General features: G+C 44.3%; 1 protein-coding gene across 1 annotated transcript; it reads left to right on the top strand.

Annotated features, from left to right (window-relative positions):
• Positions 1–4,377: 4,377 nt before the first annotated feature.
• Positions 4,378–14,123, top strand: LOC147309394 (uncharacterized). Its single transcript, XM_086269854.1, has 4 exons — positions 4,378–4,428; positions 9,662–9,789; positions 9,870–10,686; positions 14,070–14,123. The coding sequence occupies exons 1-4, from the start codon at positions 4,378–4,380 to the stop codon at positions 14,121–14,123; spliced, it is 1,050 nt and encodes a 349-aa protein (XP_086125980.1).
• The last annotated feature ends 2,551 nt before the right edge of the window (positions 14,124–16,674 follow it).

The following is a 16,674-nucleotide window of genomic DNA, read 5'->3' as shown; positions in this document are numbered from 1 at the left end:
CTTGACTTAAACTGATCTGAGCTGTTCGATGCATCTTTGCATTAAAACGTTCGTCTTTGTCTACGCTTGTTTTCAGGGCTGGATCAGTGACCCTGAACCCTCAGCTATGGTGCAAAAGGTCTCATCTGTTTATGCACCGCTCTGTATTTAGTTATGAGTTATTATTAACACGTGTGATGGCCGCTTCTCAGTGAAGCTTTCATAATTTCATCGTGTTTTGTTTGTTCTGACATGAAAGACTTGAGTGTTTTTGACTTTAAGGCCGTTTGCTGTAAGGTCACCACTTAAACAGAGTCCAATCTTCAGCTTGAAAGAGGAAGTGCAGCCATTTTTCTGTCACAGGAGCTTTGAATGACTTTACCGGCTCTAATGAACCAAACTGAAGCTAAACTGAGTGTAAATAATGTGCCTGATAAGTTCTTGGCATCAACACATCCTGACTCATCAGTGTCGTGTTGTATCTAAGCGAGAGTGCAGATGAACAACAGTCTGAGTAAAGCGCTCTGCTCCAGTGTGCTGGGTGTAAGCCTCCTGCAAACCACCTGGACTTCCTTCGCTGCTTCAGGGCAAACACTGTGTTAGTTATTACTCACACCTTTATTTAAAGCATATCTTTCTGTGAGATCGGCCCACCGCCTTCTCCACCTTCAGCTGAAAAACACACCTCTCGCCTGGGGTGACGAGCAGAAACAAAGCTGGACGCTCTCATCTCGCCGGTGACAGAGACGCGTCTGGATAAAGAACACTGACAATAATTCCCCAACCAAAAAATTATGTAACCTCAAAACAATAAGCAATGCACAGAATAAAGGTACAGCCACATCAAAGCGTGGCCTCGAGCAACAATATCAGATACCTGAGAGGCTTTCAGAGACTCTGCTGCTGTTGGTGTAGATGATGAAAACAAGCGCGTGTGTGTGCGTTTCACCCACATTACACAACCTGGAAGGTTGTTTAATGTGCGTTTCACCCACATTACACAACCTGGAAGGTTGTTTTCCATCTAGACTGATGCTTTATTCCGAGCTGCTGCTGAAAGGCTTTTTGTCATTTGACCAAAAAGAACAAGTTATTATCTTTGTCATATAAGCGCTGCAACCAGATACGACATGTTGGAATTTTCCTCACTGTGGCTCCACTCAGACACTCAGACGCACTGAGGCGTTACCACGGTCAAACCCACTCAGCTGTCTGTGCGCAGACGACAGTGGGTTACATTTGATCGGTTAATGTAGACCTCGTGTTCTGATTAATCAGCAGCGAGTCATCTGCACAGAAAGACAAGCTTTTACTGACAGGCATGGACCAGGCTGGACCTGCATCCTGTTCAAGTGTTGGTGCTTTTGTCTTACACAACCTTACTCAGGTGTTTTATAACACGATGTGTTTTCATGTAAAACAGTCAGCTGAAACCACTGACGGGTGAAATGAGGACTGATCTTCTTCTCACTGGGGTAATGGCATTCTTGTGGTTGGTACATGTCCCACCCATGTTTGGTCACAGACCAAACACAGCGTGGTTCCCTCACAACAGCCCAGCTCAGAAACTGGTCCAACAAACTGCCACAGCCCACAGAAAAGCCAGCGTGTCCCCGGCTGTGTTCACAGCTGCAGGGAGCTTAAGTCCAAAGGTGTTTGCACTTTTCTACAACTTTGCACACTGTTGGAAAAAATGGGAAACAGCACTTTGAGGGGATGTCACCTGGAAAGGTTTCTAGTCAAACTGATTACATTTGTTGCTTTATTTATTATTTTTGTGTCAAAGCTTTGAAAAAAATATCAATTTAGGGAAGTAGTATGTAAATGACAGCCACAAAGAAAAAATGCAGTGTTTATACCATAATTTAGTTTTTTGGTATGTTGTGAGTTCATGTTGTCGCTTCATGTGCTGGTTTGTATTTTTAACCTCTACTGAGATAACTGTACAGTAGTCTTTGTGAAATATAAGTGAAGTATGAGGGTGTCTATGGGGGTCACTTTGAGTCAAACAGTTGCTTTCAGCCCCTGGAATAATCCACATGGCACAAACCAGTCAGCTGATCACAGGCAAAAACACAAACTTTACTTTGAGTCAAAGAAGTTCAGTCAGTGCAGGAAAATGTAGGAACTGTTTCAGTGGAGTCGTAGAAGGCGCTTGTTTTTAAAACACACCTTGCCTTATCGTTTTCATTAGCCGTGTAATATACCCACAGACTGTTTGTATTTCACATTAAGAGACTGTAAGTTTCTTCACTTCAGCCAGTGAAATGATTTATGGTCATAGAAGCAGGGTGGCTGTAGCTCAGAAGCTAGCACAGGTCATTTGTTTATCAGAGGGTCGGTGGTTCGATCCCTGGGTCGCCCATCTGCAGCTAATATCCTTGACAGATGTTAACCCTGAGTTTGTCTCTGATGCTTCCCTCAGAGTGTGAATGATGTTAGAAAGCACTTAAAAGCATCGAAACAGTGAATGTGGCGTGTTGAGTCCTTCTATATAACACACATTAGTTGGTGCTCATCCAGCTCTAACCTGATTGGTCAGGTTAATCATGTGTGGGGTTACTCTGACTCTGCATTCACACCTGGCTCATGTCTTAGATCTGATGCTCTCTGGATATCAGGAAGTCCTTTTTCTGCGTCACTGAGTGTTTCTGGGACAGGTTTGAACAAGCCCTGCTTTGTGTCCCAGCAGGTCTACCCAGTCTGCTGTCTCTGTGAAGTGATGGGACGTGATGAGGTAAGTACTGGGAGACATGACAAGCCTGAGAGATTTGCTTGAAAGGAAGTGAAGCCGTCACATTAAAATGTGAGACAGAAAGAAGGCAGATTAATAAAATGAATGAATTCCATTTCCCAGTCATTAGCTTATTAATATGCACTGCACCGAACGAGCTTATGGTCCAAGACGACACAACAGTCGTTCCTTTTAGAAGCTCCTCGCTCTAATAAGTGAGGTTGACAGTCCTGTGTGTACGATGATATGTCAGCTGTTTCCCACACGTTTAAATCGTTCACCTGAATCTATTTAAGCACCTCGCTGCCTCTCCTGGGTCACGCTGTCCCTCTTAGGCCTGTTCCTGCTTTTAGAAACAGCAGTAAACGGAGACGTTACCTCACCTGCGACGCTCTGCTAGGCCTTTAGTACAGTCCGTACTGTGTGTGCGCGTCTAACTGAAGACCTCGCTGTGTTTGCTGGAGATCAAGTGACTGACTTGGCTATTGAAGAATATCTCATTTCTTTGCCTTGAGAAACTCTTGGGTTGTTATTGCGGCAGGCTTTGTGTCACGATCCATTTGCAGTGTGAAGCGCTGTTGCATCACTTTTGTACTGCTGTGAGCAGAGAGCGTAGTCCTGCACTCAGTTCATCCTGGTACTTCTGTCACCTGTCGCAGCTTCAATAAACAGCAGAGATCATAGAAGCTGCACATGCTCATGGTGTAACACGCAGCGTGCATCGGATCAGCAGCTGTTTGTTTCCTACAAAATGTTCTTTTCCCAGCATTAAGCTGCTTTAAGTTCATCTTCAGTTTATTCAGACAAACACTACTTACCTGTTTTCTGGTAAGATACGTTATATATTATTTATTGTAATATATGTTTGTTTGTCAGAGAATAATGAGCGAAAAGCCCTCAGCTCATCGTGGAAGTGCTTCTCATCCAATTACTTTTAAGCCTCTGAAAATGTGGCACCGTTCATAGAAAAGAAAAGCTGACAGTCTACACCTGAAACACATCTTGACTGTCTGATATAAAATTACTGCTGTACCAGTATACCTGTGCTACAAGTATACAAGGAGGGGAAACTATGTTAGCCAGCAGTTTAGTTGATGCCAAAGTATAAACAGTAATCTGTCGAGGCGCCTTTGTTTTATACCAGAAGCACCTCAGTTGTGTTTACAAGGCATAAATGCACAAATATGCAGGTAGCTTTCACAGCTACCCCCATGGTGTCACACTGTCAGTAGCAATTACCCTGATAACATAATGCAGGTATTTATATAAATGAGCTAAGTTGGCAGAAAACGAGCGGAAACATTTACGAAAAATGAGCAAAATGCAAGTTCCTCATCGGTTCAACGACTCTGACCTCTGGTCCATGCAAAACAACCTCGTGCCATCATTAATAAAGCGTCCGATGGAGGTGAACTGTTTTTATACGAGCCTAGAGAACGATCATAAAGCGTGGAAGGAGAGTGAGAGGCTGAGATCTTCATTTCTCTGACGATTGCTCGGATACTCGCTGAGTTGTTTTTCATTAAATGGTAATTAGATGAAGTCATGGCTTATGGGGGTTATTTTCTTTAATTATTAAAAGGTAGTCATTGTTCATTTCCTCTTAGATTGAAGGAGTATGGGAGGAAAACTGGCAGTCTCGATTTCGAGAACTCTGTGGAAAAATGGACAAAGTCAGCCTGGAGACTCGTAGATCTGACATCATGGGAGTGCGGGTTAGTCAGCAGCTCTGCAGTTTCAGTTTACTGGAGGGTGCTGAAAAGTGTGCCTGTGTGATTGGACTGTGATAGCGGCTGCTCGGTAGCCCTCGTGAATGGCTGCATGTTACTCGTAGGCCAATGAATGGAGCTGATGCAAACATGGTCGCTTTGATCACCAAAAACAACCATGTGCTTCCTCAATGGCTGATTTATTAGCAGCGTTCATGTGTGTTTTTCTTGAAACATTAGTCACAAGTGCTGCATTTAGGGTCAGATTGTTGTATTTCCCTCCAGGCTGTAGCCTTTGTTCATTCATGTGCTCTCTCTGCTCTCAATGAACGAAGGCCAGCAATCGTGCAGTGACTGACTGGTGCAGCTGATCTGTAGGATGTTTAGAGGCAGGTCTTTGTAAGCTAATCTCTCAGTGCTGCACATATGACCACCGTGAGAAAAGCAATGGGAAAACTCCCTTTGCAATGAGAGCTGCAGTGAGAACGAGCTGGTTCAGCCTGCAGCAGCAGCAGACGTACCGGTCAGAAAAGGAGGAATAATCTGGCTCTTTTGTTGCACTGATAAGGACTGAGTGATGACAGGGTGTTGCTAAGGCTGGGTCGGATACTGTGTCAGTCCTTCACGAGCTGTTTGACTTAGTTACGGCACAACTTCAGCGGTTCAGCAGAGACGTGATGTCTTACCACCTGTGAGTGCCTGTTTTACACGGGATGGCCACAGTTTTTCTGGGTCACATGACATCAGTAATTACTGCTGTTTCAACATTGTTCTGTCATAAAATAGAAGCTTATTGATTTAAAAGATGGATAGATGGTGAAGTAATCCATTACTGCTTAGTTGCCTAAATGATTGAGCAGATTTACAGCTTTTGATGTGACAATGGAGGCTCATTTGGAATAGACTGGGATTCATATAGTGCTGCACACTTTACACCAGGGGTCTCAAACTTGCGGCCCGGGGGCCACTTGCGGCCCGCGTCACCCCTTCTTGCAGCCCATATATTGATTGATGTGCAGACGTATAATGTAGTTTGGCCCTTAAAGTGACTTTTTTTGTTTGTAGTTGAGTGCAAAGTTCAAATAAGTTCTTTAAAAAGCCAAAAATGATTTAATATGAAGGCGATTTGAGCAGAGAGTGCAGACATGCTGAGGGACATGCTGTGTCTGCTCTTTCATTTAGTTACATACGAGCACACTGTGTCCGGGCACAAAGAGAGGACCGGTGTGTTAAAATGTGTGTTCACGTTTGCAGTTTTGTCTTGTTATACAATATTTGAAATAAAAAACAAACAAACATTTTTGTGGGAGTTTTCTCGTGTTCTTGTTTGTTTGTGGCCCTCCAATGAGACGACAGTGCCAGCAGGGGCCCACAGCTCATTTCATTTTGAGACCCCTCCTTTCTACACATGTTGCTGGAGCACCTGCACAGACGTGTTCACAGCCAACCAAAATCCTTTTTGCTGTAAAGCGACTGTTGCATCACCAGGTGACCCTAAAATTGCAGCTACACATTCAACAACACAGGATGTTAGCCAAGCTGTCTTACCAGCTGCTACCTTAAACAAGTTTATGGTTTCTTGGATGGATTTCTTCCACATATGCCTGCTTTGGGGTTATTATCTGTGTCCTCACATCACCCAGTACTCACCTTGTGCCAGATGGGGTTAAACTGAGCTGTACTGACAGATGATAGAAAGCTTAACGCTGATTCTTGCTGCTGGCTTTGCCAAGAGATCTGGTCAGTTGTTGCACTCCTAAACAGAAGCAGAACAAACGTAGCAGCTACAGCGTTTGAGTAGCACCAGTCACTCTCTGAACTCAGGTGTCTCCAGGTTGCATGACATTTGTGGGGAGGTGAGAAATGCAGGTCAACAAAAGGACATCGAAGTCATATATCTGTTGTGCAACCACAGATAATCACTGATATGAAGGCAAGCCAGCTGACTGCAGGACTGCAGCAGTAGACTTATGCACATATGATTTTATTTTACTTTATTTGTTTTAGCAGCAGCTGTTTTTATATTTAATAATAATAATAAATGTGTTTGTGTGAATGCAGTTTCACACGACACGTACACGATGCTGTCAGTGATGTGTCAACAAAGTGATGGCGCTCTGATATTTTTACTCTGTGAATTTCTGGAAATGCTGAAGCTTCATGATGTTTTTTCGATGAGCTTTTCAAAGAAAACAGAAGTTCATCAGCTGCTTTGATACAAACATTACAGTGACACCGTTTAACCATAAACTGTCAAGCTAATGTAAACAAACGACAGCTGACAGGAACGGTCAACCGTCACTGTAAAGGAATGAAACCGCCCTCCTGTCACACCCATAGGTTAGATTTATATACGAGACAGGAGCGTGCGTAGAGACAACAGCCAGGGAGTTCAGCAGTGGAGAGGCAGCAGTGCTAACCACTGCACCACTGTGCTGCAAAGTAAGAATTATGAAATGCAGCAGTTTTTAAAACTGCTTCAGATCCAAGTAAACGTCTTTTTAATTATTGTGTCACTTCTGTCATGTAAAGGTGCAAAAGCTGCAGCAGGAGCTGAGGCTTAACCCACAGTAATCTGAGTAAAAGGTGTAAAGAAATAGCATGACACAGAGCCAGGACTTCCATATCAGCAGATAAGATAAACAGTCAGTATATTTTGTTATGTTTGCACAAAGAGAGCAGAACAGCTGTAGGCCTGCCAGTCCTCTACGCTGCAGACATGCAGGGTTTCACTAATATGACTGAATCACAAGATGCAAGATGTTCGTGCCCTGGATGTTTGCTGTGCCGCTTAAAAAGTATTTATAACTTATCCTCTGGTTGGCTCAAATACATTTGTACCAAAATTAAAGTCAGTTATTTATATGGCTCCAAATCACAATAGTAGTCGGATCGAGGTGCTTTCTATTCTAAGGTAAAGAGGGTACATCATTGAATAAAACCAAGGTAAGTAGGACTTATCCTCTCTGTGCCAACAATATCAGAACAAACGTTTATGGCAGGCTATCAGAAATGAAATATGAAGACGTTTCACTGCTGCCAAAATGATCAACTTGGAAAAAGGTAAGTGGATCATCAGTTATGAGGATGTATGAGAACCAGTAAGAGTTGTTCACGTCTTGATTCTTTTATTGGATACTGGAAGCAAAACAGAGAAAAATAGCAGAGGGTGAAATATTAATAGGGATTAGCTGAAACCATCCTCTGGACACCTCAATGCATTTGTCCAACATTCAACACTTATTTATCTGAAACACAAAAATGTCACCGCCTCATATCTGCAAGAGGGAACATGCTGAGCAAGGTTCCACACTGGCAGCAATCATGATACGCAGCAACCTGGAGACCAAATACAGCCAGTGACATTCCAAGATTAACTTTCAAAATGCATCTCTCAGGTCCTGTATCAAGCTTTTGCTGGATTGAATTCCTGTTCCTAAAAACATGACTTTCAGATGCTGCTCATCTATAAAAGCCCTGGCTTTGTGTTATCTTTGCCATTTTTCATGGGTTCAGCTAGAGACACAATACTGGGTGATCCTTGTGTTACCAAAAGCATCATTGCTGCAGCATACATGCATGGCGTGGTGAAAGTCACCTGGGGGAGCACTGACCATCTCTACAAGGTAGCTGGGTGGCAAAAAGATCACCGGGATCTTTGGGAAAGTCCTTGTTTGAAATCTTGGAATGAATATTGATCCTCTGTCCTTAAATCCAGTCAGCCAGGGAACCGAGCATCCCCGTTCATAAAAGCTGGCTGCTGCTCCACTTTCAGGCCCCCAGCAGACCAACAATGGGGGTGCGTTCATCAAACGAAGTGAGATGTGAGGCGCTTGGATTAGTCCTTTACTCCGACAAACACGGCTGGACCAGTGAGTGTGGCGGTGTTTTCAGAGAAATATTACAGCTGTCACAAACACTACTGTGAAGCCTCACTACAGTGCCTGCTGTGGTAGTGTGTACGAGTGTGCTGGGAGTCATGTGATTGTTGGGTTTTGTAGGGTCTACCTTACCTACCTTAAAGCGCCTGGAGGTGAGTGTGGTTGTTGTTTGCAGTGTATAAATAACACTGAATTGAATTGTGTTAGGTGCTTTTTTTGTCCAAAAACCTTCAGAAAGCCCAGAGAACCGCTGCTTGTGACCACTTTACAAATTCAAAGAGCGTCTGGCTTCCTATTTTGGAAGCAAAATATAAAAGATTGAGTGTTAGACAGCACTAAACAGTATCTCACTCTTACATATTAATGTCTGTGGGGTGGAGCCTGGGTGGCTCTGATGGGTCAACAACCACCACACGTGTGTGTCGTAGCTTGGATTGTCAGTCAGCTACACCCCCACTCATCATTATGGCTCCTGAGTTTGAGGATGCATCGACACCCAGATTCAGCACTTACAGCACTTTTCACTGACCTTGCTATAAACCACAGCACCGAAGCTTATATGGACGAGGCTGTCACAGATTATGACTGTAGTATTTATCAAAAGTTATAGGTTCTAACTGCGTGCGTCACATTCGCGACCCTGAACCCACACTGCAACCACAGCTGTCTGGCTGCTGCAGAAGATGCGGATTATCCAACATCAGAAACTGCTCTTTAAATGCTTTTATGTTGATCAGATATCCAATGGCTGCAGATGTCTATGCTTTAGGCTAAAATTATGATGCTTTGGGTTTAAACATAGAGAAAAGCTGAGTCGACATCTACTAGCTTATAGCGAGCATAAACATCACCTACAGCTCCACTGTATGGGTTACAGAGTTTAACTGGTCATAACGCTCCAAAGGGCTATTTGGACTGCTGCAGAGGAAAAGTGTGTATTTCCATTACTCAGTCCATACTGTCGTCTATCAAGCTACCTTTTTCTTTTTTCTTTCCTTTCTTTCTTTCTTTTTTTTAACAGCTGAAAGCTATTAAAGCTGTCATTCTCCGCATACTTTAACTGTTCCTGTAACGTTATGAGGGTGTCATGTGTCAGAAAACTGGTTCTTGGAGATAAATGTGTGGTGAGTTCATGTCTCGCTTAACAGTGTGTCCATTGTTAGGTTTGTCTTGCCACATAAGTTGATATTTATTACTGATAATGTGCTTGGTGACGTGTTAAAGTCAGAAATTCACACACAAATGTTATAAAACAGCAGTTAAAATGATCCTACTCACTGGGGAATTGAATTTAATGGGTTTTCTTCTCTGAGAAATAAGTCTTCTTCAAACTTTGTGGCCTCTTAATTGTCAAACAGAGAAATCTCCCCAAGTGGGATCATTATGGAGAGCTCAGTCAGTTCATTTGTTTGCAGCAGCCTAGTAAATCCAATCAGACGATCCCTTATCAGCAGGCTCAGGGAGGAGCAGCCATCTGCCACGACCGGTTTGAAGTGTGGGCACAGAGAAGACAGAACAGCATTCACAAAACCTGGAAGCAAAACAAGATGGGCATTAATTCAGCAGATCTGTCCATCCGTCCATCTGTCCATACATCTGTCCATCCGTCCATCGATCCATCAATCCATCAATCCGTCCGTCCATCAATCCATCCATCCATCCATCCATCCATCCAAATGTCCATCAATCCATCTGTCCGTCCGTCCATCCATCCAGCTGTCCAGCTGTCCATCCATCCATCCATCCATCCGTCCATCCATCCATCCAGCTGTCCATTCATCCATCCATCCGTCCATCCATCCAGCTGTCCGTTCATCCTTCCATCCGTCCATCCATCCATCCATCCATCCATCCATCCATCCATCCCTCCATCCATCTATCCATCCATCCGTCCATCCATCCAGCTGTCCATCCATCCATCCGTCCGTCCATCCATCCATCCATCCATCCATCCATCCATCCATCCATCCATCCATCCATCCATCTGTCCATCCGTCCGTCCATCCATCCAGCTGTCCGTCCATCCATCCGTCCATCCATCCATCCATCCATCCATCCATCCATCTATCCGTCCATCCATCCATCCGTCCGTCCATCCATCCATCCATCCATCCATCCATCCCTCCATCCATCTATCCATCCATCCATCCGTCCGTCCATCCATCCGTCCGTCCGTCCATCCATCCATCCGTCCATCCATCCATCCATCCATCCATCCATCCCTCCATCCATCCATCCATCTATCCATCCATCCATCCCTCCATCCATCTATCCATCCATCCATCCATCCATCCATCTATCCATCCATCTGTCCATCCGTCCGTCTGTCTGTCCGTCCGTCCATCCATCCGTCTATCCCTCCATCCATCCAGACCAAAGTGGTGTAGAAGGAGGTTTTAGACAACAAGCTTGCTGTGAAGCCTGTTCTGTGGTTTCAGTGTTATTTAGATTCTAGCTGCACAAAAACCTGAATGGTGCTGAGTTTAATCTGTCAGTCTGGTGGTTAAAACAAAGAAATCTGGTTATTTACTCTGGTTAAAGCTGCAGTTTCTGACAGAAGGGAGATTTTTTTTTTTTTTTTAAAGCATCACTGTAGAAACATTTTCTGCATTTTGGACAAAATCTGACTGGAACCAAATAAACAAAGAATCAAGGAAAAAAAAGAAAAAAAAATAACTGAGACGTCTCTGAGCCTGCTGCAGCAGCTGCTGGATGAATTACTCTCTACTTTTCTTCTCCACTCCTCAGACAAAACAAGGCAGTCCAGGAAGCCTTGATTAAAGCACTTCCTGTATGACTGGACTGAAAGGAGCAAGAAGTTTGGAGGTGGCTCGGGTAATATTTCACCCATGCTGTTCTGATTTGAGGTTGCCTCACTGTGAGGTTCCCAGCTGAAATCGCCTGCCTGCTCTGTTAATACAGGGACATGTATGGTTGTGTCAGGCATTGGAAGAAGGCGTGTCATTGTTTAAAAATCTGGATGCTAAGCTGTAAGACTTTTTTAGAATGAAGGGAATAATTAAGGATTTTATTTACTTTATGGAATATTCAACACTGATACAGCAAAGAGTCCTGAAAAGCAGCCCTGTGCACTATTACAGACATGCAGTGTAGAATGCTGCAACAGTGTAACTCAGACGTGCTTTTGACTGTCCCCACGAGAGCTGTGTTTAAATCTGAACCTGTGTCTTCCATGCAGCCCCTTGTTGCCCGTAAACTCCACCTTATGTAAGAGTTGTGTAACAGCAGAGTTTTATCTCCTCTGGCTGATTTAATTAAAGTTTGTGGAGCAGTGTGGAAGGTGGGAACGTCGCACGTCTGGCTTCATTTTCCCTTTCTTGAGTCAGCAGACGCTACTCCCTTGACAGTCTGCTTCAGCAGGAAGTTTCATCTGTCCCGCCTCACTCCAGTCCTGCCAGTGTGAGCGCTGCCCCTGTCTGGTTGTCTGTTAGTTGCATGAGTCCACGAAGAGGTGGAGTCATTAGAAATCTCCTCCGTTTTACTTACCAAGTTTACATAGCATCAAATCTGAAAGTCACCTCAAGATGCTTTAAGATGTAACATAAAGAACTTAAATTAATAGATGTAAAACCTCAATAATCAGACGACCCCTATGGGCAAGCACTTGGCAACAGTGGGAAGGAAAAACTGTCTTTTGACAGGACATTTTGGTAGTGATAATAAAGAGCACAGTGTATTTACACATGGAGCGCTCTGGAAAATATTTTCCAGTGTCAGAAAGCCTTGAGAGGAAAGAGCGTGAGTCTTTATAAACTGTCGTATCAATTCTGTTTGTGTAGAAAACTGCAGCTATAATTGATGTAATGTTACATTACATAATGTAAAGACATCTGCAGCCATCCTCAGGTTTTATAGCACTTTACATGTTTCCTTGTGTAACCTGCTCACAGCCCAGGTGAAAGTGACAAAGGCATATTTCTGCACATCATCAGTCAGAGGGTGATCCCGGAGCTCTCCTGCAGCAGTGCTTATCCTCCCTCGCTTCCACTCGGGGCCTTTAGGAAAACCAGAGACGCCTGCCTGTGGTAAGAGAGCCAAAAACACAGCCAAGTCAAACATAGGCTTTTATTTGAGGCTGAGACCAACACTCACTGGGAGTACCAAGACCCCGTGCCTTCCATATCGTCATACTGGTATTATTTACTGGTTTTGCTGCTGGAGTGGTGGCTGTGGTTTGGCAATTAGCTTTGGTAGAGCGCATGCCGTTCTCTGCCCACGCTGACTTCATGACACAGGGTTGCCAGGTAGAGACATTATTCTGCTTCTTTTTCACTTTGAAATGAAGGCTGGAAACACGTCCTCACCAACTCTCAGTGACACTCTTCCTTTTTGCTTTCCCTGTCCTTCACATGGAGCGTTCCTTAGCTACGCCTCGTCATCATTCGTCCCAATATTTATATTTTCCTTTGTGTCTGAAAGAAAACCTAACAATTCCTCCCAGATGTGTGATTCCTGTAGAATGTAAAGGACAGAAACAGAAACAAATCCTTCTTGTTTCTTTAAACATATTCTAAAGCGGCCTTTAGCCCACGCCGGGTCACCAGGGCTCATGTGAAATCCAGACTGATGAAACTGCTTCAGGCTTCACCTCTTATTACAGCGCAGGGACTCGCTGTAGTTTGTAAAACAGAACAAATTGTCAGAGAAAATGAAATTTCATTACTGGGCTCAGAGCCTCCTTTGGTTCCTTTGGTCTCTGTGACATCTGAAGCAGATTATCCAACATCCAATATGAGCTCTGAAGCCTACCTGAGAACCAATATTGTGCTCTAACCCTGTCACATTATCAGATGTCTCATCAAAGCAGGAGTAAAGCATGAAGGCTCTGCTGTGTACTGGACAGGTTAATATTCTTATCTCTACACTCAACATTCAAACTGCCCAGTGGCCTCTTATCATGTCCTTTCTTTGCATTCCTTCACTATCTAAGCTGCAATCATCAAATGTTTGTTTTACCAAGGGTCAAGTGATCGTGTGCAGTGTGAACGAAGAATAAGGAAAGGACTCATTTTCTAATTCTCTCTTGCACTGAAGAGTCTTCCAGCTGATTATGTGAGTTTCTCTGCTCCCAGCAATGTCATGTTTACCAGCAGCGGCAGACGCATGGAAGTCTGCCCAGTACAAACTTATCAGTACAAATGCATTAAAAAAGTAGAAAATGTGACAAACATTATACTGACGTACAATAATGTGTGTAAACTTTGACAGTTTGTCATTATAATGCTATTACAAATAAAAGTATATCGACTTTTATCACCAAATCTCAGGCACGGTGTCACCATGGCTCCAACCAGTTCAGCACTATCAAAGCAAAGCAGATAGCAGGTTTTTATCCTTAACTCGGTTCCCCGTGTTGTAGTTGTGCGTCTTATTTTGTATTTGAAATGTTTACATGTTACCACAGTGACCAGAGGGCATTAAGAAGCAGAGAGGAGGATGTTACTCTCAATGTTGTTGGAGCATTTCAGCAGGACGCTGCTCATAAAGTTACACAATTACACAGTGAATTCATGTTAATTATTAGATTTACAAAACACCACCGTTTTTGTCTCGGTCGTTTTATTTTGTTGCACCTTAAAGGCCGCAGCGTGAACATATTGTCTGGCATTAAACCGTCTGTGGCACGAAGGTTAGAGGCCGCTGCATTAACACATAGTGAAAGGCCTGGAAATAGCACGACAGAGGCGACACTCACGACACCCACTAAATGAGCTATTGTTATTGACTGAATGCTCTGTGTTACAGATTTGTGGACAGCAAACTGGCTCCAGTGTGAAGGAGCAGCAGCACTCCTCTTAGAGGACAGAGATTCACACAGCACCGGGACGGGGAGCCAAAAACAGCTTCCAACCCGGTGAAGAACTATTTGACCGCAGAGCAGTCGCACATCGTTCCTACGCAGTCACCTGACCTTAACCCCGCTGGGTATTTGTGGGGACAGTCGAAGATGGAGACACCTCTGGAACATTGTCAGATAATGCAGGGTAACATGGCTTACATACAAACACTGAGATCTTGTTCAGATCAATTAAACCTTTCAGCGGTGCAGAAATGATCAAACTAGCAAATATGGAAAACAAATGCAAATTTCAGGTACAATCAGCACTCTGTCTTTTTTGCGTGTTTGCCACGTGCCTTCCTCCTCACCATGCTGCACGTGTGTTTTATTCTGGAGTCATTGTCTCATCACAGCGTGACACGGGCAGAAATAAACCCCGCACGCCTGACGTCACCACCACAGAGGGCAGCGCTTTATTTAAAAAGCAGATCACATCACTCTCAATAGACCTGCCTGCTTTAAGCTGCTGCTTGTGAACACACGCTCACACGAGTATAATCTTCATGTTTGAAGAGGTGCCCCTTGTCGCGCTCCTGTTGCCAGGCAGGATGTCCCAGATTCCTGCCCCTCCAACCGTTCCGCTGTCTGCCACTTTACAGTCGACCCGCTGCTGCTTTTGTCCCCTACAAACATCTTTAGCGCCGCCGTCTGCAGGCAGGTATCGGCTCCTGTAACCTCCGGCTGTAGACACAGCACAAAAGGTGCAGTCTGTGAGGGTGACACACAGACACCCCGTCTGTCATCTGTGATCGTCTGTTGAGATGAAAACAGGCTGAGCTGCTGTGACGAGGTGCTTACAGTATGTGATTTGGCTCCTTGTTGTCCGTCCACATGATAAACTACTGAACGTTCTGAGTGAAACTGAGATAGCGTCGCACTGATAACAGGCAGAGGAAGATGATAATGACACATAAAGTTATTGTCGATTGTTTTCATGTAAACAGGAAGGGCCACCTTCACAGATTACACACATTCAGTTTGCTTATCACAGAGAGAAGTACACAACTGATACAGATGATGTCTGCTGTGGTTATGCGGGCTGCAGGCTGCATGAGTGTGAGCTGAAGCCCCGCCCCCGCTGCCAGTACTGCACCAAACTACAAGGAAATAATGGGAATAATAATTTATCATTCAACTATCTGAGCAATGAACTACAAGTCCCACGTCGCACTGACTCACAATGCACTTTCACCTCGCTGGTCTACTCGGTTGATGCAGATATCCTTAAAAGGCCTGTTATTCACTCGGCCTGCAGTATGTCGCCGCGCCGCAGGTCACCAGCATCAATGTGCTGTAGATATGAAACCAAGCAAAACCAGTGAGAATGTATAGAAACTGGTTTTCTACATTTAAAATGCAAACCAGCTCAATTTTAAACAATGCATGTGTTTGTTAGCATACATGAACTACATGTTGTGCGCTGAGAAGGAAAGTGGGCCTGAACGTGTCTGCATCACGTCCAGACGCTGTAAGTTCAGTGAAGCGTTCCTTTCATCGGCACTTTTTGACTCTCTAACCTTTAATTATGGTCGACTCTTTGTGCCAGGAGGCTCCGATCCTCTTCAGCTGTTCTCTTTTGCCTTCAGTACTTTTCTGCTTGGAGTCCTTTGTGTTGAGACACGTTGGTGTGTACTTTGTGCAGAGCTGACTAAACGTTTTAGGCTTCTAATGCATGTTTGCTCCTGAAAATGGAAGACATGGGCATCCAGGAGCATTTAGAGCTTATAAAATTATAATAAATGTTGCGTCGGGTTTGGAGGATCGACTGGAGCCGTTACAGCGTCTAAAAAGGTTTAATGTATGCAGCAGACTTTAAAGGCGGCCTGGGCAGAGGTCAGGCTGAACAGTCCTGTACTGCAGATTAAAGAGTGAGGGCGGGCTTTGATGTGGGAACAATGCGACTCCTGCTGTTGTTAAAGCCACAGGGAGCAGCTGCTGCTGTCATCAGGTGCCTCGACCACATCGCTGCTGCACAGACCCACAGTGTCCAGCGTTGTGCTCGGCACATCAACACGCACACTAATGTTTTCACTGTAACCCGATTACGGCAGCATTGCAGTCTCTGGGCTGGCAGGTAAACACCGTCACCATCTCATCTCCAGCAAAGTAAACAGAGCCAGGTTACCACGACAACAAAGGAATACTCATTAGTTTTCTTGTGCTGTACAAATTCCAAGGACACCGCAGATCAACATCCCTTAAATACTCTAAATGCTCTGGTGAGCCCTCCAAATGTTTCGTCTGGATGTTTTCAGGATGCTGTGCTTTAAGCAGGATTCTGCGTTTCCTACCCAGCGTTTCTCCAGGGTTTGCTCTAAAGCTCGCACTGTTTTGGTGCAGCAAAGCAGCTCTTTAAAATACATATATTCATTTCCTTTATATGTTTATAATGCTGTGAGTGATTCAGCGTCTTACAGAAGTAAGAAGCACTGACTTTGTGCCACATTAGTCACGGGCATTCTTACGGTGGCGCCTCACCCATTTGGTCCGCGTGTTTTTATATGCAGTGGA

This window comes from Aulonocara sp. 'chitande type north' Nkhata Bay, linkage group LG17, assembly GCF_057382095.1.
Source record: "Aulonocara sp. 'chitande type north' Nkhata Bay isolate Kocher_YH1m ecotype deep benthic linkage group LG17, A_spYH_male_GT1.1, whole genome shotgun sequence".
NCBI classification, from domain to species: domain Eukaryota; kingdom Metazoa; phylum Chordata; class Actinopteri; order Cichliformes; family Cichlidae; genus Aulonocara; species Aulonocara sp. 'chitande type north' Nkhata Bay.
This window is presented reverse-complemented; position numbering and strand designations above follow the sequence as displayed.